Source organism: Talpa occidentalis, unplaced genomic scaffold (assembly GCF_014898055.3).
Source record: "Talpa occidentalis isolate TD23 unplaced genomic scaffold, MPIMG_talOcc4v2.1 talOcc4.14, whole genome shotgun sequence".
NCBI lineage: Eukaryota > Metazoa > Chordata > Mammalia > Eulipotyphla > Talpidae > Talpa > Talpa occidentalis.
The window spans coordinates 38912142-38937613 of record NW_023601433.1 but is presented as its reverse complement, the minus strand read 5'-3'; the positions used below and the strand labels follow the sequence as shown (position 1 = coordinate 38937613).

The 25472-nt window shown below is 38.3% G+C and overlaps 1 protein-coding gene across 3 annotated transcripts in view; it reads right to left on the bottom strand.

Moving 5' to 3' along the window:
- The window catches only part of CNST (consortin, connexin sorting protein), a 94150-nt gene that overhangs the window by 5663 nt on the left and 63015 nt on the right, over nt 1-25472 (bottom strand). For all 3 annotated transcript variants that reach the window (XM_054694962.1, XM_037510325.2, XM_054694963.1), the window contains 2 exons: nt 11157-12037; nt 458-593 (listed from right to left, as the gene is read on the bottom strand). In XM_054694962.1, the coding sequence (XP_054550937.1) occupies nt 458-593; nt 11157-12037 (1017 nt within the window). The remainder of the gene's footprint in view (nt 1-457; nt 594-11156; nt 12038-25472) is intronic.

Here is a 25472-nt window from a genome sequence, read left to right as displayed (position 1 = left end):
ATGTGAATGTATTCTCCCCATAAAAATTTAAGCACACAAGTATCCAAGTGTCTAATGGACTCTCCACTTTCCTTCTACCCAAACATGTTCCTTTCCCATCCCAAAAGGAAACACTACTAAATTTGCTTTGTAACCTTCCACATCAAACATGTTTCAGGTTTTATGTAAATAGGATCATGTAATTAAACTGCTCCGTGATTTACATTTATAATGGCTTCTACTTAGGCATGCAAATATGTTTTGTCTTGGTCATTTATTTGAGCAAACCAAGTGCTCAGACATAATTTAAGAGCTGATGATAATTTGCTTCTTTGAATTTCCTTATAGAAGATAAGGCAACTAAGTCCAATGGTTCTTTTACAAATCCTATTACCAAACATTTTATCATACATCACTTCATTCTTTCAGCAAACACCAAGAGTCAACTCCACACTACACACAGTGTTGAACAGTTTACCTTGATCCAAGTTATCGTCTATTTCTTGGAATCGCACTCTTCGCTTAGATGGTTTCTGTTGCATCTGGGCAGAATGATCCCCTACAGTATCATTCCTCTTCTTCAATATAGATACCAATCCTTCAGCAGGAACAACCTGTCAAAGATAAGAACCATTTAATATGTTATGATGGACTTAATGATATTTTACATTGCAGTAAAAAGGTTAATTCAGTATAACTTTCTACTGTTCAACCAATTCCTACAGAAAAAATTCACAACCATCAAAATTGAACAGACTTAAACTCACTTCTTTGTAGATGACTGACAAAGACACAAGTCTAAAATTCTATTTTCCTAAAGCTCCCAGTTGCTGGCAGTTTGATACAGGGAGGCACAGCATCCTCCCCGTATCAGACCTCCCTTAACCTCCTTGCTTTGTAGCCCTGCTTCCTTGTGAGGTCATCTGTAAAATGATACTCAGTCCCTCTTTGCTTGATCATTAGTGCTGGGTTTTGATTTATATTAGGGGCTAATATTCCGTAATTTTTATTCATTCAGCAATTTTTTTGTATGCTGAGTAAACAGTTTTATTTATTTTTTTCCCAAACATCAAAGCAATTGTCATCACGGGGAATAGCTATGCTCCACATGAGTATAGAAATAATACCTTGCCTTTGTGTAGCTCCTTCCAATCCCATTATAGGCCAAAGTTGCTCAGAGTACCAGTCATCAGCAATTTTAAAGAAATGAACGTTATGAAATAAGATATATTTATACCAACTTTTAAAATAAAAATGAATGTTGCCCCCTACCCTGTTCCTAAGAAACTATGAACTTACTAAATAATGATCTACGGTTGAAAATATTTTAGGGTCTTCTCTTCTAGAATATCTTTCAGAGCCAGTTTACTAGTGACACATTATTCTATTGGATATAGAAGTCAGCAAAGTACGGTTGGTAGAACAAAGGCACGATGCCCTAAAAATTTTAATTTTGTAAATAAAATTTAGTTGGAACATAGCCAAGAACATTAATCTACATATTGTGTATGGCTGCTCTGTGGCTATAATGGCAGAATTGAGCAGTTGCAACAAACTAGACAGTCTAAAGGTTTATACTGTTTTGGCTCTTCATAGAAAGTCTGCTGTCTAATGTCTCTTCAGCCCCCCTTCTTTACCCCTTTCCATGCTGTGACACCTCTCTCCTGACTTGACCCCATCCCCATTGTAGGAATTAAAGACAAAAATTAAGAAACTTGCCATTTAGTTGTTAAAAGACTCCAGGTGTAAAGAAAAAGAGTAGAGAGTCAGACTGGGAAGCAGATGGCCTTACCAAAGGTCCCCCTCCAAGCATTAGGCTGATTCACAGAAGTTAACTTGTGAGTTACCTCTTGCTCCAAGCTATAGGTGATGACATAGGTAGCATTGTGGACATAACACTGTGGATGTCAGTGACCTGCTGATATCAGCTCACTGTATGCTGAGGGCTGAGCATAATGTCTTTTATCTGATCAATGGCAGAAAATACTTAATATGATTTCCAGTTCCAGCCAGCCATCTCTGATAATGTGCTATCCATAAATATGACAGATTCTATTAGTTCCTTTTATAATGCAAGGCTTTTAGGGTCAAATAATTCAGGATAGTTTTCTACTGGGCTTCCCTGAACATGGATCTATAGAAACCATTATCTAAAAAAAAAAAAAAAAAAATCAATGTTAGCAATTTGTCCTATTTTTTTTTTTAAAGATTTTATTTTATTTATATGAGAGCTGGGGTACAGGCCAGAGGCATGGGAGGGTGAAAGAATTCACCAGAGACAGAGTGGGGAGCAGAACAGGCAGATGGACTGAAAGCACTGCTGAGAGGAGCAGCAGGTGAGATAGGAGAGGTCTGCCGCGCCATGTAGGTATCTCCCCGGCCAGCTAGGAATCGAACCTGTGCTGCAGAGGCTGTAGACAGCCTCACAGTGCTGCTCTCAACCTGCTGTGCCACCGGGGAAGCCCTGCAATTTGCTCTTTTTATAGGAAAGATGTATGTTAGATGATATCCTTCTGAGAAAACTAAAATACTTTAGTGACATTAAAATGTAAGTGCAAATATGCAAAGGAATAACCTTTTAAATCTTTCTTTAGAAAGCAAGATTAAAGAGCTCCTTCATAATAAAGAAAAATGACTTCACAGGCACCTTACTGAAACTGAGAGGGAAAGAAATCCTAATTAGTTTCTAAAGAGCATAGATGGAAAATGAAAATCAACTTTAGTGAGCACATTATTAGTTAAGATATATAATTGATATTTTTTATTTTCAGTAACTGTAAAAAACCAGGGTTTTTCATGGACTTCTTCATTACCTACTTTCTCCATAAAGCCATATATTTACTGACAATGAATAAAAATGAATATAGTCATTTTCAAGCTGCTTTAATTTCTTAATTAAAAAAGTCTTATTAAGAATAGTTCCTTACTTATACCATGGAATATTACTCAGCATTCAAAAAAGATAAACACATGCAATTTGCAGCAACATGGATGGCACTGGAAGGGATCATGCTCAGCGAAATAAGCCAAAAAGAAAAAGAAAAATACCGGATGGTCTCACTCATAGCAGGAATCTAGAAAACTTAAATAAGGGACCAGGAAAATGAATATAAGAAAGTGAAAATCAAAATCAACAAAAAAACTATGAACCAGAGACACTTTTTGGGGGGTGGGGGGGGCGGGAGGGGAAGGATTGGGGTCAGAATGGGGCGTTTGCAATTGTATGGGGGAATATAAAAATAAAATTTAATATTTAAAAAAAAAAAAAAAAAAGAATAGTTCCTTACTAACTCTCCTGCACTGCTGGGTGGGAGTGCAAACTGGTCCAACCACTATGGAAAACTGTGTGGAGATTCCTCAACCTGTTAAAGATGGAGCTTCCATATGATCCAGCAATTCCACTCCTAGGTATTTACCCAAAGGACACAGAAACATTAATTCAAAAGGGCACCTGCACCCCTATGTTTATAGCAGCACTATTTACAATAGCTAAGCTATGGAAACAACCCAAATGCCCAAAAATAGATGGCTGGATCAAGAAGATGTGGTACATATACACCATGGAATATTACTCAGCAATCAAAAAACATTAAATTCATGTAATTTGCAGCAACATGATGGAGCTGGAAGGGATCATGCTCAGCAAAATAAGCCAGAAAGAAAAGGAAAAATACCAGATGGTCTCACTCATAGCAGGAATTTAGAAAATCTAAATAAGGGACCAGGAAAAAGACTGTAATGAAGTAAAAATCAAAATAGCCGGCTGCCAGCGAGGGTCCCACATGGCGCGACAGACCTCTCCTGCCACGCCCGCTGCTCCCCTCAGCAGTGTATTTCATCAGTTTACCTGTTCTGTTCCCCACTCTGGCTCTGGTAAATTCTCTCACCCTTTCGTGCTTCTGACTGTACCCAGTGCATGTATAAATAAATAAATCTTTAAAAAAAAAATTGAAATTCATTAAAGAAAAAAAAGTCAGAGAAAGACAGACATTGTATGATTTCACTCATTTCAAAGATAAAGAAACAAAGTAAATTAACAAACCAAAACAAACTCTTAGATCCTGAGAACAGATTGGTGGTTACCAGAGAGGAAGGAGGGAGTGGGTGAAATGGATAAAGGGGGGTCAACTTTGTTGACGGGCGGAAACTACACTCTTGGAGATGACTATGATGCTGTGTATAAGGGTGCTGACTTACATGCTTTGCATCTGAAACTTCTGTAGTGTTTTTTTATTATTTTTTAAAGATTTATTTATTTATGCATACAAGAGCTGGGGTACAGGCTAGAGGTGTGGGGGGGGAGGTGGTGAGAGGATTCACCAGAGACAGAGTGGGGAACAGAACAGGCAGACCGACCATAGTACACAGCTGAAGGGAGCAGCGGGTGAGTCAGGAGAGGTCTGCTGTGCAATGTGGGTTGCTCTCTGGGCGGCTGGGAGATCGAACTTGTGCTGCAGTGGCTGCAGACAGCTTCATAGGTTGTGTCTTAACATCTTGCGGCACCAGGGAGACCCGAAACTTTTGTAGTCTTTTAAAACAATGTTATCACAATAAAAATTTATTAAAAACAAAACACAGACTAGTTCTGAGGATGAGTTCCAGAGGTGCATTACTGATAACTGAGTATCTTTGTGATATGAATTCCGAAACAGAAATTCAAGAAGCAGAGCCAAATTATAACTAAAATGCCACTGCAAATACAAATAAATGGTTGTAGAAAGACTGGGAGAAACTCCAGAGTCATCTGAAATACATAATGTGCTTCTGAGACTAGCAGCCAGTCCTAGCACAACAGCTATCAGACCCCTAACCTTTGCTCCTGCTTGGCCTAATCTGGGTGTTTGGCTCTGAAAGTCACAGTTCAGGGATACACACCTTTCCAAGGGGCCTGCCTCATTTACCATGAGGCACGTTTTAAAAGAGGGCAGGCGTAGAGTACAAGAAATTACAGTAATGTGGGATGGGTCAACATTTTGTTTTGACACCCTCCACCTACCATTAATTCTTGGCTGAAAATCTAATCACACCCTCTAATTTACCTTTTCTCTTTCATCAAAACCCTTTTGGGGCCTCCCTGGTGGTGCAGGGGTTAAAGACAGTGCTATCAAGCTATTGTCAGCCACTGCAGCATGAATTGGATCCCTGGCAGGCCAGGGAGCTACCCACATGGTGCAGCAGACCTCCCCTGTCTTGCTCGTTGCTCCCCTCAGCAGTGTATTTCAGTAGATCTGTCTGTTCCACTCTGTATCTGGTGAATTCTCTTAGGCCCCCACACCTCTGGCTTATACCCCACTTCTTGTATGCATAAATAAACAAATCTTTAAAAAACAACAACAAAAACCCTTTTGTTTTCGGCAGGGCCTATCCCAGTGTCTGAAGTGAGAGTGTCTTCTTTTCTTTTCAGTCTTGTTCATCTTCTCCAGGTTACTCTGTTTCTAGCTGTCCTCTAAATCTACAGTCTGGAGATGGAGAACAAGGTATGTAGGACCTGCCTTAGGTATAGAGAATGCAAATCAAGGAGAAAATCTCAAAAGAGAAGGGGGTGTGGTCCTTTCAGTTGTGGCAAGGCTTGTGGGCAGAGATCTTAGAACCGACCGCTAGTATAGACATTCCCACTTATCACACCAACGCAGTTAAATATAAAGAGTTTAAGACGTGACTTTGGTGAGTTCACCTTAATTCTATGGTGGAAGGGCCAGTAAGGCAAAAACAAGGTCAAGGTCTTAGTTTGGGTCTCGCTCAAAATACTGCCAAGTATTTCTAGTGTAGGTTGGGAGGCAGATTTACGGTATATAGAAATGTCTCCTTTAAACTATTGAAAAAAATAGAATTTGTTTAATCATATTATCAATCTTAAAACAAACAAAATATACTAAGCCCTTCCATTGAGAATAAAAATGCTAAGTTGTAATTACATGAATTGTTACTGACGGACCTCTATGAACAAGTGTAGGATTAAAATAACAACAAAACACCCATCTGACTAGCCCTCTATATTTTCAAATAAACAGTTCTTTCATACTTGCCCCAAATATCAATGACCATCTTAAAGATATTTTAAAAATGAACTGGTTGTAAAATCAAAATTATTTTGCAAGACTCTACTGTATTAAATCCTAAAGTGACAAAATACAAACCCAAGATTAAACCTCTTTTCATTTCTTTAGTGTGAAAAGATCTTATGTTATATATATATTAAAATTTTCCTTAGAGTCATGTTATAAGATATATTGCAATTAGAATGAGATGGAAAATATTTCAAATAAGCCTAGCAAGTTTCTTTTGTCTTTCCAAAGTAGTTTATACCTCTGGTCATAAATCCTTATCTTACATGTATGTCACTCCAATTAAGAGATACTTAAACTAATGGCGAAATCTGTCAAATGGCAGTAGAGGTAGGTAGATTTAAGATCTTTTGAGTCATTCAACAAATGTGGAAGTAGATTCATGTCCTGCATGAACACTACTGCAGCAAATGAACATATCAAGCCCCAGCTGGAGGACCAGGAACCAGCACTGTGGAGGAAAGTTATCTTTTAGAAAGAATACAATAGTGATCTCCAGCCGCACAATGCTACACCTTAGAACACTGCAATATGGAGAGCAAAAAGGGGAAAAAAAAATGATAAAGAGTGTCAATGTTGAATTTTTAAAAGGCTAATTAAAAGTAGAAACCTTTTAAAATAAAAATGAGTTTTTATAATGTACCTAAGTTTCGAGATTAGTATTTTTGTAACTTGTTTTTGTCTGCTTATAGGGGCAACTTTAATACATATGAAATAGAAAAAGAAATGGGAAGAATGTCAAGCTTCCAGCCCACTTTTTAACCTCAGGAAATTGTTTGAATGGTGAGACTCTGAAACAAAACTCTTGAGTCTCTTCCCCTCAAAACTGTTCCTTACCACCATAACCCTTACCTAATCCATTAGCAAGATCTGTCACTTCCTCCTTCAAGTTTATCTTCACCACATCTACTACTTCTACCTAAATCACATCCTTCATTATTTTTCACCTGAATAACTGCTGTAACCTTCTGAGTGGTCTCTTCTCTTTGGTTCCTACTTCCCATGTTCTCATCTTCACAGGAAACCAGTTACATGACTCTCCAGCTCAAAACCATGGCTTTCCACCACTGTATTACATGACACTCCCTGGTCCTGGCCTACAAGGTCCTTCAGGAACTAGCTCCAGCTCCCTCTCCCCCCTGAACTTCCTGTTGCCCTCTTCCTTATTTACTGTATCTTTGAACTTCCTAAGGGGCCTTTTCCTTGTTTACCGTACCCTGCTGTGCTGGTCCTTCTGCTGGTCCCCCTCTGCCTTCCCTAACACCAGATTAAAAGAGCCTGCTCCTCCACATGACTCATCAATGCAGTCGCAACACTCCCTCACCCAGCTGAGATGTCTTAATATCCCCTACCAATATCTGAAAATGCTAGTGTTTACTTTTATGGGTTTATCATGTATCTCTCCCTCTAGAGAGCAAGTTTCACAAGAGCAGGACTTGAACCCGTGTAAACTTGTATCTCAGATTCTAGAAGATAGTTAGTACTTAATAAATACACCAAAGAGTAAGTGAATATACAGATGAATAACACATTTTTTTCCCTTAAAGGAATCAAAATGAAATCTGTCCTTAAAGGCTATTTATTTTTCTAAGTGACTAGGTTTAATAAAACAAAACACCTTCTTGTATACAGGTGACTACTACTTAGTGTAATCTCTACAGCATACAAAAATGTGTTCAACAGCATCTCTATATTTAAGGAGTTTACAATTTAGTGCAGAAGTGTGTGTGTCCTGTAATAACAAGGGAAGATTACAGCTAGACAGAACCTCAGGATGAGTGATGCTCAAATCCCTCTCTCCTGTGAAGATCAGAGGAGTGGTTTGAAAGGAATAAACGAGGGATCAAGGAAGAATGGCAGCAGTTAGCTTTTATGGAGTACTGACCCTGAGCCAGGTACTGTGACTGCCACTCTACATGCTCAAAAGTCATGACCTGGATCTTGAAAGTTGGGAAGAAATAAATACAAACACTTGTTAAACAGAGGTTCATCAGACTACAGTAGACTAACATGGAAGGAAAAGATGAGAGCTGACAACATGAGGGTATAGCTAGGAGGTAGCAAGGGGCCCATATGAATACAGTAAAGGCTAAAAACAAAGGAACAGCAGGAGACGCTGTTGCAAAGGTAGAGTAAGCGGTTACCAAGGGTCCTGAACACCAAGTCACACTGCAGTCTTTGTCTGGAAGCCAAAGGGAATCATGGGAAGAGAGTGAGGAGGCAAAATACATTTTATAGAAAGAACTTAAAAGTTTGTGTGTTAGATACAGGCTCTTGGTGTGTTAGGTTTCACGTGTAGTGTTTTAAAAAGCTGAATCTCTCTAGACAAGGTATGGACATCTACTCCCTATTACTTGGTAACCAAATCATTGCATTTACTTCTATTATCTGATTGGTCCCTTTGGGTACTGGCCTAGACTCCAAGTTTGTACAGTGCTAAAGTAAGACCATTTGAAAGGGGAGAGGAAGATAATATTACGGATGGGGAAATTTATTCAGTAGTTGTTGCAAAAGTCCAGGAAAAGGCAGTAACTATGTAAATTAAGAGTGATTAAAGTAAATAAGAAAGGCACTGGGTACAGGAAATATGTATGTATGATGCCTTTAGTTTAACAGTTGTCTGACTCCAAGGACTATGAGTTTGCTAAATCAAGGGAAAGAACAAACAGAAAAATTAGAGGGCACAATGAAAAAAGAAAGGCTAGGTGAGATCATCCTTTTGGAGCTCCGTAGATACATAAATCCTGGATCAACCATTTTTCCATGAAACCTTGCATGTTGTCAGAAGATTGCATTTTGTTTATTGTAAAGAAACTGGGCTTCTGCTCCCCTCAAAAGAGCCATTTCGGAAAGACAACAATGACTGCTGTTTCTAAGGTCCTCCTTTGTTTGAGATCCATAGAACAGTTACTTATGTGATTTCATAAAATACTGTTGCTCAGTCATAGGTAAGGGAATTCCAGGGACTAGTTAGCTTAGTAACTTAACTTTCCTGTGATCTAGCCAAGAAACAGGGATCAAGACTGCACAGAAGTCACTTCCCTTAGATAATGTCTCTGAAGACAAATCCAATAGCAATTTTGGGTTGTCATCTTTCTCCCTATCAAAAAGTTCTAAGCTATGTCCTCCCCTATTTTGTTTTCTGTGACATAGGCAGGCCTGAAAATATATAAGTAAATGCTACCAGTACATACAGAAGGCAGGGAATATATTTTCCCCTCTTTCAAATTTAAAGCTTTCTAAAGACACCAGCAATAGCAAAGAGGCTTATTTCTAACTTATCACATTATATTATTATTCCTAAAAACAAAAATCACTTGAATCTGAAGCATTTACCATAGTTTTATGAACATATAACATCTCTGAAAATAAATTATGCATATATATGTTAATGAAGAAAAATGAATTTATCTTCATATAACATACTGTGTTGCTACAATTTGCTCCCAAGAGCATTTCTGAATTAGAAACATGATTATTTTCAATGTTAAGACACAGATTTTTATAAAATTTACCCAATATTTGATTTTGTTTTCACTTATTTAGAAAACAAAACAACTCTCTCATGCCCCAACATTTAACAGTCTATTGTAAGCTGAGCAGACTTTTACTACCAGAATGGGTTGAATCATAATAACACTTTGAATCTGGGCAGCAAATTTCTCAGGTTTTGATGCTAGGAATAGCTGGAGATAATCAACCTTTCCAGGCTCCAGAACCAAAGCAAGTCAATGATTTATTAGCATTTCCAGGTTCCAGTGTGAAGGGAGTTTGGGTGCTGATATTAAAACAATCATGTATTGCAATAAAATTTCATCATTTCACAGAAATTTGGATACTCAAATTTAGCAAACATATAACCCTTGGAGTCAGACAACTGTTAAACTGAAGGCTTCATACATGCAATGTCCATATCTGAATTTGTAATGCCATTGCACTCACATATAAGAGATACTCACAGAAATGTTACTGAATGAGGAAACACATGTTTTACTTTTCTATTCAATTTTGTCAGGAGGAAATTAAGAAAAATCATAGTTCATGGAGAACTGACTAGAAATGGCAATGAAGGGAGTAAATAATATGTTAGTAACAGTTGTAAATATTTCAAAACTTTTCACAGGATTTATATTGTCTACTTTGGCTTTGTTACTTTTCCGTATTTCCCTACTGTTAATTTTTTTTCAATAATAAAGCAAAGTTTTAAAAAAGGGATATAAATGGGATTTAAAAGCTAGATAAAGAAGAAGAGTGGCAGCCAGTATGCTAATTTTTAAAGACTTAGGAAAATAGTACTCCATCAGATTGGTAACTGGTGGAGTCAGTATTTGAAATAAGGCTATCAGACTTTTCTCCTTCCACTATATCAGGCTGCCTAACCTAGGGGTTATAGTTTTGGTATGAGTTTTATCTACTTTTTTTTTTGCGCCCTAAAATTAAAAAAAAAATGTATTATCAAACAAAGGAGAATGGTCATCTTGATTCCCTCCTTTTCTTTTCTTTTTGGTTTTGATTGGCTTCATTATTATTCAGAGAAGGTTTTAAATTCTGATTAATTTATAATATTTGATTTAGTTAAGCGGTGAATATTAAGTTTGTTTACACCTAAGGTTTATAAATTAATACCATGTGAAAGGGAAGACTCACAACACACACTTAATGACTTAAAAATCCTTCAAGTATTTACTAGGTTTACTGTATTTTAAAATGTCTCCTAGGTTCTGTTATATTAAAGGAATTATGATATATTAATAAGAGGAAGAAATAATGAATACATGTTCTGTCTAAGTGTATAGAAGGAAAAGGAGATTTCCTTACAAGAATGTGACTAATTTTATCTTGATCATAATTCCTGGGACTACCAAATAAAAGTCAAAGAAATATAAAAAATGGTGTCATAATGCTTACTGTATCGGGACATGCAATATAACTTCACTCTAATATCATGTTTCAGAGGTATTTTACTCAATATGTAAATAAAAATTACCAATGTTTAAAAGTTTACACTAAAATTCCTCATGTTTGAAGCTAGAAGTTTACAGAAACAAGGCAATATACAGTACATAAGTCCTTTTAAAATTTCATTGTACTTATATTAAATTTCAAATTTACCTCTGCAATCTCTATCCTTTTTGCAAGATCATCGAGAGAAAGACAGCCAGTATCATCAGAAGGCAGGTTCTCCTGCAGACTATAGGATGCTTCTTCAGGAGAAAGATCTTGGAGATCAGAGTCTTCCTCTTGGTTGTCTTCATTTGAAAGGAAATCTTCAGCATCCTTTAAGCATCCTTCTAAAAGGCTGTTCAAATAGTCTTCTGTTTCTTTATTGACCTGGTCGTCCTTATCTCTCTTTTCTTCTGGGGCCATATACACTTCCCGTAGTGCTGCACTTAAGTCAGATACTTCTCCATTTTCACAAAGTACACCCTCACAGTCCTCTGAGTCAGTCTGCCCCAGTGGTGGTGATTTTCCATTACTATCAGTGAGATCAGGTTGCTGCAGCTCATTTAGTTCATTGTTCTCATGTTGGTCTGTGATCAATGCCTCAGAAGCATCCTGAAGTGGCAACTGGAATTCCGTTCTTTGAGTCTGTGTATATTTATTGTCAGAAATCAACACAGGAGGTATGTCAGGCTCTACCATCGAGTTGCTGGCAAGTAACACCTTAGGGTCTTCAGCGATACCTTCAATTTTGGCCACATCTTGGCAGGCTTCTGTTTGAGACAGCAGCAAGCAGCTGTCATCCTCACAAGCATTCTCAGAAGACTCTGACCCAGGCCTGCTCAGCGCTACCGGCTCTGAGGGCTGGGCGGCGACCTCTGGCTTGGCTTCAGCGCTGCAGAGCTCCTCCGTGTGGTCCTTCCCTGAAGTTACCACAAGGGTCTGGGGATCTGCCTGCCTGTCCACCTGACTACAGCAGGGGCCGCTCTCCAGGGTCTCTTCTTTATGCTGATTTTCTTTACTTGATTCCATGCCAAGACAAGTTGCACTCTCTGAAGGGGAAGAAAAACATTTGGCCGTAAAGCTCAAAACAACACTTTCTATAGGAGGCAACCAGAATGTACGAATGGGTGTACCACAGTATTCTAAACCTCTCATAGGGAAATTTTGGAAATTTTATCTGTTGGATAATAGTGTCTTTATAAAGGAAATACCCTAAATGTTCGGTAAATAATCCCTTACATATAACAATTAACAGAGTATTCAAAATATGTTAGGACTACAAATAGTTTACATTATCACTGAAAAAGACATTATTCAAAGGTTTTAAAGGTATTTTTCTGAACATTATTGACATTTTTATATTTAAGTGAGTATTTTAAAGTTTAGAAAAATCATTTTCCATGTATCTAAGACATGGCATATTAAGTAAATATTTCAATATGATGAACTTTAGTGATAAATATATTTAATTTAAAGTGTAAAAACAGCATTATTGCTTCTGATATATGAAGACTAAACTATGGAATAAGTCTATACAGTCAAATTTTATTTAACCATAGATTCTTGGAGCAACATGGCGGCGAGGAGACGCTGCGAGTAAGATCTCCCATTAAAAAAAGTGAATAGGGAGGAAAAGCGGCAGGTCCCAGTGAGAACTGGGACACGGAAGATAAACGGGTGACGCCAGCGAACTGCCCAAAGAAGAAACTGGCCATAAAAGAGGACTAGAAGGGAGGGAAGCGCAGAACCCTGCTCCCCTCCCCCGCCCACAGAGGCGGCACTCTCCGACCGGCAGAGAGGAGGAAACAACACACCAAAACGGCCCACAAGAACAAACGACGCAGCAAGCGGGACTGTGAGTGGAAAGGAACTATTGCAGCCACCACACCCCATGAACGGGAGCTGAGGCGAACCCTGCAGGATCCGCCGCGGCGGTGAGCGAACGGCTCCGGGCGCCATTAGAGAAGAACAAAGACCCCGGGAGACGCGCACACAGCCAGGGCTGCCGGTAAGCCTGCGCGGGAAAGCAGCGCGCTTGGCACGCTTGAAAAGAAAACGCAGACCGGAATCCCGGCTGCCCAGGTCCCCGCGCCTGCGACCTAGGCTTGCGGGGAGATGCGCGGAGGTCCTCACTGAGGTGAAGGTCCCTCCCTGAGTGAGCAGGAACCAGGCGCCCAGGCACGGGAGCTGTGCAAAAGGCGCCAATCCTGCGCCACTGAACTGGGCTACAGCCCGCATCCTGGAACTGAGGGCTTTGAACTGAGACCCGGGGCACGAAAATTCGGGGCGTGGTTTCTCCACGACGGTGGGGCACAAGGCAGACACAGCACCCCAAAGCTGTTGAGGTGTACCCTACCATTCCCGCTCTGTTCTCTGTCCCACGGGGTGGGGGGAGGCGAAAAACAGCCCCCCAAGGACAATAGGAGAGATCTCTGGCGCCACCTAGCGACCAGGAAAAAAAAAACTCACTAACACCCTATAAAACAGGGCATTTCTTAAGACTGCTTGAAAAGGGCAGAAGGTTTCTGGAGGACCCAGTGGCCAGCCGGGAAGTTATTCCATGCCAGGCCCCTTCCGACCAGCAGTCTGAGCCCACAGAGGGAGCAGGCACCCACGTCCGGGGCAGACCGGGTGCGCAGAAGAGTGTGCCTGAAACCGGAGGCACAGGGACTGCATCCCGCTTCGCCATTTGAGAACAGGGACATTTCTTCAGTAAAAACTGCCTAAAACCAGCAGAAAGCTCCCCCAGAAGACAGAGATGGCTCCTGGAAGAGCCAGAGGGGAGCGGAGAAGTTCACCCAAGATGTCAGTCAGTCCGAGCAACACAGTGTCCCAACGCATACGACAAATAAGAAAACAGACAGTAGGGAGTAGAAGAACCACACGCAACCTAAAAACTCCTCAGGAAAGAAGCACACCACAAAAAGAAAACCACTCCCCAGATTGCAACGACAGCGACTTGGAAGAACTTCTGAGCCTTCCAGAAAGAGAATTTAAAATTGCCATGATTAAAAAAGTGATAGATCAGAAGAAGGAAATTGAGTCCCTAAAGAGGGAAGTAAGAGAAATGCAGGAGATCAAAGAATTAATGGAGGAACTAAAGAACTCTGGGAAAAGCAATGAAAGCAGAATAGATGAAATGGAAGAACGAATAAGTAATCTTGAAGACACAGAAATAAAAAGAACCAAAACAGAAAAGGAAAGAGAAGTACGAAGGAAAAAGAATGAAGAAAGACTTCGGGAACTATCTGACTCCATGAGGAAAGGAAATATAAGAGTTATAGGAATTCCAGAAGGAGAGGAGAGAGATGTAGGAACAGAGAAAATATTCATGGATATAATTGAAGAGAACTTCCCAAATGAGAAGAAGGAGCTGAAAATTGATATACAAGAAGCAAGAAGAACACCAAACTTCCACGACGAAAGGAAAAACACAGCAAGACACATAATAGTAAAGCTCCCAAGAATCCAGGACAAGGAAAAAATAATGAAGCTGACAAGAGGGAAGAAACAGATAACATTCAAAGGAAAACCAATCAGGCTGACATCAGACTTCTCTGAAGAAACACTACGGGCAAGGAGAGAGTGGAGGGACATAGTCAACAGACTCCAAGAAAACAGATGCCAACCAAGAATACTCTATCCCGCAAAGCTCTCTTTCCTCCATGAAGAAAGAATATGGACCTTCCCAGACAAAGAGAAACTCCGGAATTTCATTGCGACTAAACCCCCACTCCAAAAAATACTACAAGGAATCCTAAAGCCAGAACCTCAGAGGGACGAATAACAACGAAAGAAGACCAAAAAAAAAAAAAAAAGTTATTAAAAGAATAAATAAATAAAATCAAAGGAAAGACAAACATAATGGCAAATACAGATGCTAACATATCAATATTAACTCTAAATGTAAATGGACTAAACTCTTCAATAAAAAGACACAGAGTTGCAGCCTGGATTAAGAAACAAAACCCAACCTTTTGCTGTCTCCAGGAAACACATTTAGCTACAAAAGATAAAAATAGGCTCAAAGTCAAAGGATGGAAAACAATCCTACAAGCAAATGGGCCAAAAAAGAAAGCAGGAACAGCTATACTTATATCAGATAAAACAGACTTCAAACTCAAAAAAATAAAAAGAGACCCCAATGGTCACTACATTATGATTAAGGGGACAATACTTCAAGAAGAAATAACACTCATTAACATATACTCACCAAACGAAAGAGCACCAAAATATATCAGACAACTGTTGTCCTCTCTGAAAACAGACATCAGAGAAAACACATATGTAGTGGGAGACTTCAACACACCACTATCAACAATGGATAGATCAACAAGACAAAAAATAAGTAAAGAAACTAAAGCTCTAAATAAGGACCTAGAGCATTTGGGCTTAACAGACATCTATAGAACACTAAACCCAAAAAAAACGGAGTACACATTTTTCTCAAGCGCACACGGATCATTCTCCAGGATCGATCACATACTGGGGCACAAGACAAACATCAACAGATACACCAAGATTGAAATCGTACCAACCATCTTTTCTGACCACGAAGGCATCAAACTAGAAATAAATCATAAAAAGAAGGCAAGGAACTATCCTACCTCATGGAGATTAAAAGCCACACTACTGGAAGACCACTGGACTAACGAGGAGATCAAAGAAGAAATTAAAAAATTCTTTGAATTGAATGACAAGGAGGACACCAATATCCTAAATGTATGGGATGCAGCAAAAGCAGTAATAAGAGGAAAATATATAGCAATAGAAGCTCACATCAAAAAACAAGAAAGAACTCAAAGAAACAACCTAATCTCGAAGCTCAAAGATCTAGAAAAAGAACAACAAAAAAACCCCAGAACCAGTAGAAGAAAAGAAATAATAAAAACCAAAGCAGAAATAAATGAAATTGAAACTAAAAAAACAATCCAAAAGATCAATGAAACCAAGAGCTGGTTCTTTGAAAAAATAAATAAAATAGACAAACCCCTAGCCAGGCTCACAAAGGAAAAAAGGGAGAAAGCACAAATACACAGAATCATAAATGAAAGAGGAGAAATCACAACGGACACAGCAGAAATCAAAAGAATAATCAGTAACTACTATGAACAGTTATATGGAAACAAGTTCAACAATCTAGAGGAGATGGACAAATTCCTACAACTCTACAATCACCCAACGCTAGATAAAGAAGAAATAGAACACCTAAACAGGCCAATTACAAGCAGCGAAATTGAAATGGTAATTAAAAACCTCCCCAAAAACAAAAGCCCAGGACCTGATGGATTTACAAATGAATTCTACCAAACATTCAGAGACGAATTAGTGCCTATCCTTCACAAACTCTTCCAAAAAATTGAGAAGGAAGGGACAATACCAAACACGTTCTATGAAGCCAATATTACACTAATACCAAAACCGAATAAGGACAACACAAAAAAGGAAAACTATAGGCCAATCTCCCTAATGAACACTGATGCAAAAATCCTCAATAAAATTTTAGCTATCAGAATCCAACAATGTATCCATAAGATAATTCACCACGACCAAGTTGGATTCATTCCAGGGGCACAAGGATGGTTTAACATCCGAAAATCAATCAACGTTATCCAACACATCAACAAAAAGAAATATAAAAACCATATGATAATATCAATAGATGCTGAGAAAGCTTTCGACAAAGTGCAACACCCATTCATGATAAAAGCCCTTGAAATTCTTGGGATACAAGGAACATACCTCAACATCATAAAGGCCATCTATGACAAGCCAACAGCCAGTATCATTCTCAATGGTGAAAAGCTGAAAGCAATTCCATTAAGATCTGGAACAAGACAAGGATGTCCACTCTCACCACTGCTTTTCAATATAATACTGGAAGTCCTAGCCAGAGCAATAAGACAAGAGAAAGACATCCAAGGAATCCAAATAGGAAAAGAAGAAGTCAAACTATCACTATTTGCAGATGATATGATAATATACATAGAGAACCCCAAAATCTCCACAGAAAAACTAATTCAACTCATCAATCAATTCAGTAAAGTGGCAGGATACAAAATCAACACGCAAAAGTCAGTAGCCTTCCTATACACAAACAATAAATCTGAAGAAGAAGAAATCAAAAAAACCACCCCTTTTATTATCGAAACAAAAAAAATCAAATATTTGGGAATAAATCTAACAAAAGAGGTAAAGGACCTATACAAAGAAAACTATAAAACACTGTTAAAAGAAATAGAAGAAGACACAAAGAAATGGAAAGACATCCCCTGCTCATGGATTGGAAGAATAAACATTATTAAAATGGCCATCCTACCAAAAGCAATATACAGATTCAATGCTATTCCAATCAAAATCTCAATGGCATTCTTCAAAGAAATAGAACAATTATTGATGAAATTCATATGGAATCACCAAAAACCCCGAATAGCTAAAGCTCTACTGAAAAAAAAAGAAGGAAATGGAGGCATCACACTCCCAGACTTCAAACTATACTACAAAGCCATAATCATCAAAACTGCATGGTATTGGCACAAGAACAGACATACAGACCAATGGAATCGAATAGAAAATCCAGAAATAAACCCACAGATTTATGGTCAACTAATCTTTGACAAAGGAGCAAAGACTATGCATTGGAGCAAAGAAAGTTTGTTCAATAAATGGTGCTGGGAAAACTGGGTCGCTACATGCAAAAGAATGAAGCTTGACCACTACCTCACACCATACACAAAAATCAACTCAAAATGGATTAAAGAACTAGACATAAGACCTGAAACCATAAAATACATAGAAGGAAATATAGGCGAAACACTACGGGATTTGCACATCAAAGACATCTTTACAGACACATCACCCAAAGCAGTGATAGTGAAGAGAAAGATAAACAGCTGGGACTACATCAAATTAAAGAGCTTCTGCACAGCAAAAGAGACAATAACAAAAACAAAGAGAAACCCCACCAACTGGGAGAACATTTTTGCACCCAACACTAATGATAAAGGACTGATCACAAAAATCTGCAAAGAGCTGATGAGACTCAGCAACAACAAAGAAAATAATCCAGTCAAAAAATGGGCAGAAGAGCTAAAAAGAAACTTCTCTGAAGAGGAAATGCAAATGGCCAACAGACATATGAAAAAATGTTCAACATCACTTGTAATCAGGGAAATGCAAATCAAAACTACCATGAGATACCATCTCACACCAGTGAGAATGGCACATATTAAAAAAACTAGCAACAACAAATGTTGGCGAGGATGTGGAGAAAAAGGAACTCTTGTGCACTGTTGGTGGGAGTGCAAACTGGTCCAACCACTATGGAGAGCTGTGTGGAGATTTCTGGACCTACTAAACATAGAGCTTCCATATGATCCAGCAATTCCACTCCTAGGTATTTACCCAAAGGACACAGAAACATCAATTCCAAAGAGCACCTGCACTCCTATGTTTATAGCAGCACTGTTTACAATAGCTAAGCTTTGGAAACAACCCAAATGCCCAAAAATAGATGACTGGATCAAGAAGATGTGGTACATATATACCATGGAATATTACTCAGCATTCAAAAAAGATAAACACATGCAATTTGCAGCAACATGGATGGCACTGGAAGGGATCATGCTCAGCGAAATAAGCCAAAAAGAAAAAGAAAAATACCGGATGGTCTCACTCATAGCAGGAATCTAGAAAACTTAAATAAGGGACCAGGAAAATGAATATAAGAAAGTGAAAATCAAAATCAACAAAAAACTATGAACCAGAGACACTTTTTGGGGGGTGGGGGGCGGGAGGGGAAGGATTGGGATCAGAATGGGGCGTTTGCAATTGTATGGGGGAATATAAAAATAAAATTTAATATTTAAAAAAAAAAAAAAAATTTTATTTAACCATAACATCCTTAATAATAACATTCTTCATTAGTTTTTTTTTTTTTTTTTAAAACTGCAACTCCTTAAAGGGAAGCAGAAAAGGCAGTGGTTATAAAGCTTAAGTTTTGGCAACAGATAGAAATTGGTTTGAAATTTGACATCTCTTTTAATTATTATTTTAAGTAAAATGACTTAAAAATGTTTTTCTTTCACTTTAAAACTAAAGAGTTAATAACTTTCAGGTATATGTCAAATTCATAGATTGGCATATAACACAGAGCTTCCTAAAGATTCTATTAGTTTATTGGTTCATTTAGCATACCTAACTACCACATTAGTTTGAACATTTTTTACAGTCACAATGTTTAATTTATACATATAATATATCAAAGGTCAGACTCAAACATGAAATATGGTGATAATTATATCCTACTTGATTTTTCCATTAAGGTACTTTAATAATTATCAACTGTCAGTGGAGGACCATACTATACCAAAGAAAAGGCAGTACTTAAATTCCATCTTTCAATTTCAGAGATCAGTGATGGACACTAGACACCTCAACTCTGGACTGCTGAGAGACAACAGGGCCAGTTGAGTTTATAATACCTCCCCCAGCACCTTAACTCAAATATCACAAAAGGAGTGGGAGAAAGACAAAGATCACTTTTGGGAGAATACTGCATTCTTTTGTTAAAAAAGAGACAAAAATGGAGTCACTTGTGCTCACCCCACATCACCAAACTGAGACTTGATACCTCACCTAACTGCAATTTCAGCATTTCCCAGGAATGGGACTGATTAAATCAGTCAGTCTGGGATTATCCGATCAGCGCAAGTGAGGTGATCTGTCTTACTGAACTTACTGTCACCTAAAGAAAGGGAACTGTGCCACAAAGTATTTGCTTCTTTTTTGTCCTACCCCCTTCTGTATACTGTGAAGATGACTAAGAAATCACGGAATTAAAGTTGTTAAAGGGAACAACCAAAATACATAGGGCAACCATTAGGAGAATGGAATTTATACATGCTTGACTATTTGGTAAACTGGATTTACCACTGCCTATAAAACCCCTTGAAAACCAGCATCCTGACATCTGGAATATGGGCAGTTTGGAGAGATGATGCCAGCCTACTCAGAGACTGATAAGCCTTGTTTCAACGTGGACAATCTATCAATGCAGGCATTTCTCCCTTTTGCATCCACCCACCCTTAAAAAAAATTCTCATTGGGCCTCCCTGGTGGCGCAGCGGTTGAGTGCTGGGTTGCGAAGCTGCCCGCGGCCTCTGCGGCACCGGTTCGATCCCCGGCTGCTCCCCGGCCACCAGAGGAGGGTCCCAGATGGCACGCAGACCTCTCCTGCCACCCGCTGCTCCCCTCAGCAGTGTACTTCGGTCCTTCTGCCTGCTCTGCTCCCCGCTTTGGCTCTGGTGAATTCTCTCACCCTCCCGCGCTTCTGACTGTACCCAGTGCATGTATAAACAAAACAAACAAACAAACAAATAAATAAATAAAAAAACATGCCTCTAAAAAAAAAAATTAAAAAAAAAAATTCTCATTAGTTTATCTGTAGAAGGCAACTCCGCCTAAAAGTTCTGTATTTTTTTCCCCCACCACATTAGAGAACTTACTCTGCCTTGTCTAGTGGTATTTCCCAGACTGCAAACTCCAAAATACCCATATATAGCTTTGTTCTCACTTGCAATAACGCTTTGGCTCATGGCTAAACTACAGTTTTCCACTACAAAAGTCTCACATTCTGTACAGCTCTTCAGCACTCCTGTCGGTCTGCTAGATGGGATTCTGCCTGATTCATGAATTGTTGAATAAAGCTATTACATTCTTTAAAATTTACTCAGTTGAATTTTTAAAAAACACCTTCTCTTGGGTCTCCCTGGTGGCACAGGGGTTAAAATCTCAGCGCTATCAAGCTATTGCATCATGAGTTCCATCCCCGGCACATGCAGTAGACCTCTCCTGTTTTGACCGCTGCTCCCCTCAGCAGTGTATTTCAGTCAGTGTGCCTGTTCTGCGCTCCACTCTGTCTCTGGTGACTCCTCTAAACCCCCATCCCCACCCCGCCACACTTCTGGCCTACACCCCAGCTCTTGATGCATAAATAAAAATAAATCTTAAAAAAAGAAAACTGAAAAAACAAACAAAAAACAAAACAAAAACCCACAACCCAACAAGACACTTTCTACAAATCCCAAAGAATCAATCAAAGTTTGGAAGACTGCAAGAAAAAACATGGACAGTTTTAGGTTTTCTGCTTTGTCACTAAGCTTGCTGGTTTGCCCCTCTGTTAATATGGAGTAGATTGGAACAAAGAAGACCACAGCCAGGTGGACAGGGAGCTAAGCTCTCCTCCACAAGCTCCCAGTATCCAAAAGTTTAGCAGATGGTCCTCAAAACACATCCACAATGTAAACAACATGGAGGGCCACAGTCCCACAGGTACCCTGAAAGAACAGGACACTGGCCTCCACAGCAGAGGAATCAGAGGAATGCAGTTCCCTGCTGAGAGTCAGTTACCTAAAGGACTCTAAATACTGAGAACAACTTGGTAGTAAGCTCCTCCTCAGCGGGTTTTCTGAAGTCACCACACATCTCCACAGAACAATCTAGACTTAGTCATATATATGCACTAATCCAGTTAGTTCAACTAAGAACAGAATATGCTCCCAACCCCTGGGAGCTAAAGCGCAGAGTAGAACTTTGAATAAATTGAGATTTAAAGTGTTAAGATACAGTTTGAAATTGAATAAGATTGAGTCTTAAAGAATAAAATAAGACTGAATATACAAGATATACAGGTTTTGTGTCTATCATTTCTTGCTTCAAATTTGGGTTTTTGATTCAGAACATTAATGACTTATGAATTGGTTTTGTTTCTGATCAATAAGGGAATCCTGAAGCCATTACTGTGACACTATCCTAAGATACTGGAATTTCTTCATAATCTATCTGTGCATTTCAAAAGCTAATCAGTATTTCACTTTAAGGGCTTTGATGTTGCCAGCAGCTTCTCTTACATAGGAATGTCTAGATTTGCACAGTTATGCTTTTAGAAGTTAAAATGTCCTAACCTTGAACGTTGATTCAGCTTGCTACATCAAGGGTTTACTATTTGCTTTAATTGACTTTATAGTAATTACTCTGCTATTTGTCTTATTGGAAATAAAGTATCAACTAGTTTCCTCTGCACAATTTGAAATTCACTGCTTTCCCTATTTATATTATTAATGTAGATGGATAGACATGAGTTAATTATACAGAGCTTAGCTAGTAGTAAATGAAAAATAGAACCGAAATAGTTCTGTATCCCTAGCTTGCAACAACCTACCAAGCAGACAAACTGCTAGCAAATTAACATAATAATTACTTATTTCCAAGATATTTAAGCACACAAGAAAGTGGAGGGTGGATTGGCTGCATTTTTTCCCTTAACAAAAAGCATCTTCAATATACGTGATTTAAAAGAAGTAAGATACTGGGGTCAGAATGGGGGGATTGCAATTGTATGGGGAATATAAAAATAAAATTTATTAATTAAAAAAAATAAATCTGGGGTATATGATTACAAAAAAAAAAAAAAGAAAAAAAAAGATACTGGTTTCCTAGAAAACTACTTTGACCTGTGTTGATTCTTATTCTGAATGTTTGTCACATAATGTACAGTATATTTTCAGAAAGCATTTTTGGTTCAATGTGTAGTTTCTATAATGCAGTGCTCTGGTGTTCCCATAGCCCTCTCCTTCCCCAGCAGATGTACAGACTTCTGTTTCAATGCTAAATCTACAATCTAATATGAGTGCACTGCATGGGCTTTTCAAGGACCAAAGGACCAATGAAGCATTCAGACTTAATATTTGAAAAGGAAGACTCAGCATTTTGTATTTTCTTCCAGGTATTGAATTCATAAATTTAATAAACTATACCATGCTGTTACATGTTTTCAAGTACATGCTGTACAGTAAGTATTAGAAAGTTTTTTTTTAATAGTAGTCTATAAAACAACAGATGTAGAAAGGTTAAACTACAATTCTGCATCTGAACGTACATTCACAAATTTGTCATTGCAGGCTTTTAAAAAATCATTATTAAATAATAGCCACTTTTAGGCTTTGACGATCATACAGACCAGAGTAATTAATATTTGTTTGGCTAACTATTCACTGTCAAACTTCATTGGAATGCTTTAATTAAGTTCATTCTCAGCTTTATTTTCAGATACTTAATTCAGATACTAACTTCAGGTCAAACTTTATCATGCTTATCTCAGGCTAAATGTAAAGGATATTTGTAAAGTTTGAGTAAAGATTTACTCATTATACTCATTATGAATTATGTATGAGAAAAACTGTATGTTTCAAAACTGAAATTGTCCACTTAGTGAGAGATGACGGATTCCAAGAAAAAAATAGCAAGTTACACATTATATATGTAGCTTAGGAGTAAAGAAAAATAAGGTAATGTTTAGGTTGTAGTACAAGCCAGACATTATTAGAAATCAGAAATATGAGGCAAAACAAGAACAATGCATTATACACAAATAATTTCATATTTCTTTTCTTCTTCTATTCTTATATTTCTGTGGATTTAGTCAAAAGAAAACCAATCTATTGAGACCAATTAATTCTGGAAACTTTGACATTTTTCTTTAAAAGATACTCTTTTATCTAAGTTGGCAAGATTTTCTTTAACCAGAATTTAGATCTCCACTTCTCCATAAGATGGTTATTAGGGCCTCCTTGATGGTGCAGACACAACTTATGAAGCTATCCGCAGTCACTGCAGCACGAGTTCAATCCCCAGCCAGGGAGCTACCTACATGGCACAGCAGACCTCTCCTTATTCGCCTGCTGCTCCCTTCAGCAGTGTATTTCAGTCAATCTGCCTGTTCTTTTCCCTACTCAGTCTCTGCTGAATCCTCTCACCTTCCCCCCACACCTCTGGCCCGTACCCCAGTTCTTGTATGCATAAACAAATAAATCTTAAAAAAAGTTAAAAAAAAAAAGATGGTTATTAGTGAGATATTTGTGCTGTGGAAGTCTCTTATGATCAGCACACCTTGTAACAGAGGCATGCCTCTTTCACTTGAAGGTCTAGGTTCTAGTTACGAATAAAAGCAAGTAACAGAAACATGGTGTCTGTTTCCTATCTGCGCCACATATCCCACAGTAGAGGCCACGATCAAAGTAACACCAAGCCAAATTCAACAACCAGACCATCATCGCACTCTTTCTGATGTGCAAGACTGAGACACATCCATGCCCAAAGTAGGTGGCTATTTTGTGACTTTATCTGGTAAGATTTTTATGAAGCTCATGTCACATATTTCTAATATAAAAATGATTGGAAAAGAAGAGATAGGGCAGCGTATAGTATAATTGACTTTAGGCAATATAACTAATTTGCCTCAAAGGGAAAAGGGATAAAGACGTGGGGGACTAAAAGGGAATTTGTAAAGAGAAAAAAAGCAAAATAAATTAAGGGTGTCATTACCACTTTACCTCTTTAGGCAACTCAGTCAAAACACCTGCTGCTGTCTCTTTACTGATTAGGGTTCTCAGGACCAGGAACATAAAGCGGGGAATGCAAACTAGTACTAAAATCACATATTAGAAAGAAGAGACACTCTCAAACATACTTATTTATATTTATTTTCTCAAGTTTTTATAATTAATACGAATTACTATTTTAAGAAAAGTTTCTAAAAATCTTTAACCTTTCATACATGCAAATTTAAGTATACCATGTTAATAAATTTAAAGAGAATAAAATAAACTGCTATAGATAAATTATGAAAATATAGATATTTTAAATATTTAGATTTACAAAACAAATTTCTGGTAAAGTCCATACAATAATTGTTGGTTTTTAAAAAGAAAAGGATGTCTGAATATATCCTTTCTATTTCAGAACACCTTTGTACAAACTCATCATATTTTGTTAAATACATCTGACCACCCACTGAAAACATAGAAATAATTTTATTTTTGTAGGAATTCAGATTTTATAATTTCTACTACTAGATATTTTTATTTTTTTTCCAAGATTTATTTATTTATTTGTTTGTTTGTTTATACAAGCACCGGGTACAGTCAGAAGCGAGGGAGGGTGAGAGAATTCACCAGAGCCATAGCAGGGAACAGAACAGGCAGACTGATGAAATACACTGCTGAGGGAAGCAGCGGGTGCAGCAGGAGAGGTCTGTGTGCCATGTGGGACCCTCGCCTGGTGGCCAGGGATCAAACTGGCGCTGCAGAGGCTGTGGGCAGCTTCGCAGCCCAGTACTCTACTGCTGGGCCACCAGGGAAGGCCCTACTAGATATTTTTATTTATTTATTTATTTATTTATTTATTTATTTATTTATTTATTTATTTATCTATCTATCTATCTATCTATTTATTTATTTATTATTCTTATTTTTAAAAAAGATTTATTTATTTATTTATTTATTTATACAGGCACTGGGTACAGTCAGAAGCGCGAGAGGGTGAGAGAGTTCACCAGAGCCAGAGTGGGGAGCAGAACAGGCAGAAGGGCTGAAAACACTGCTGAGGGGAGCAGCGGGCGCGGCAGGAGAGGTCTGCGTGCCATGT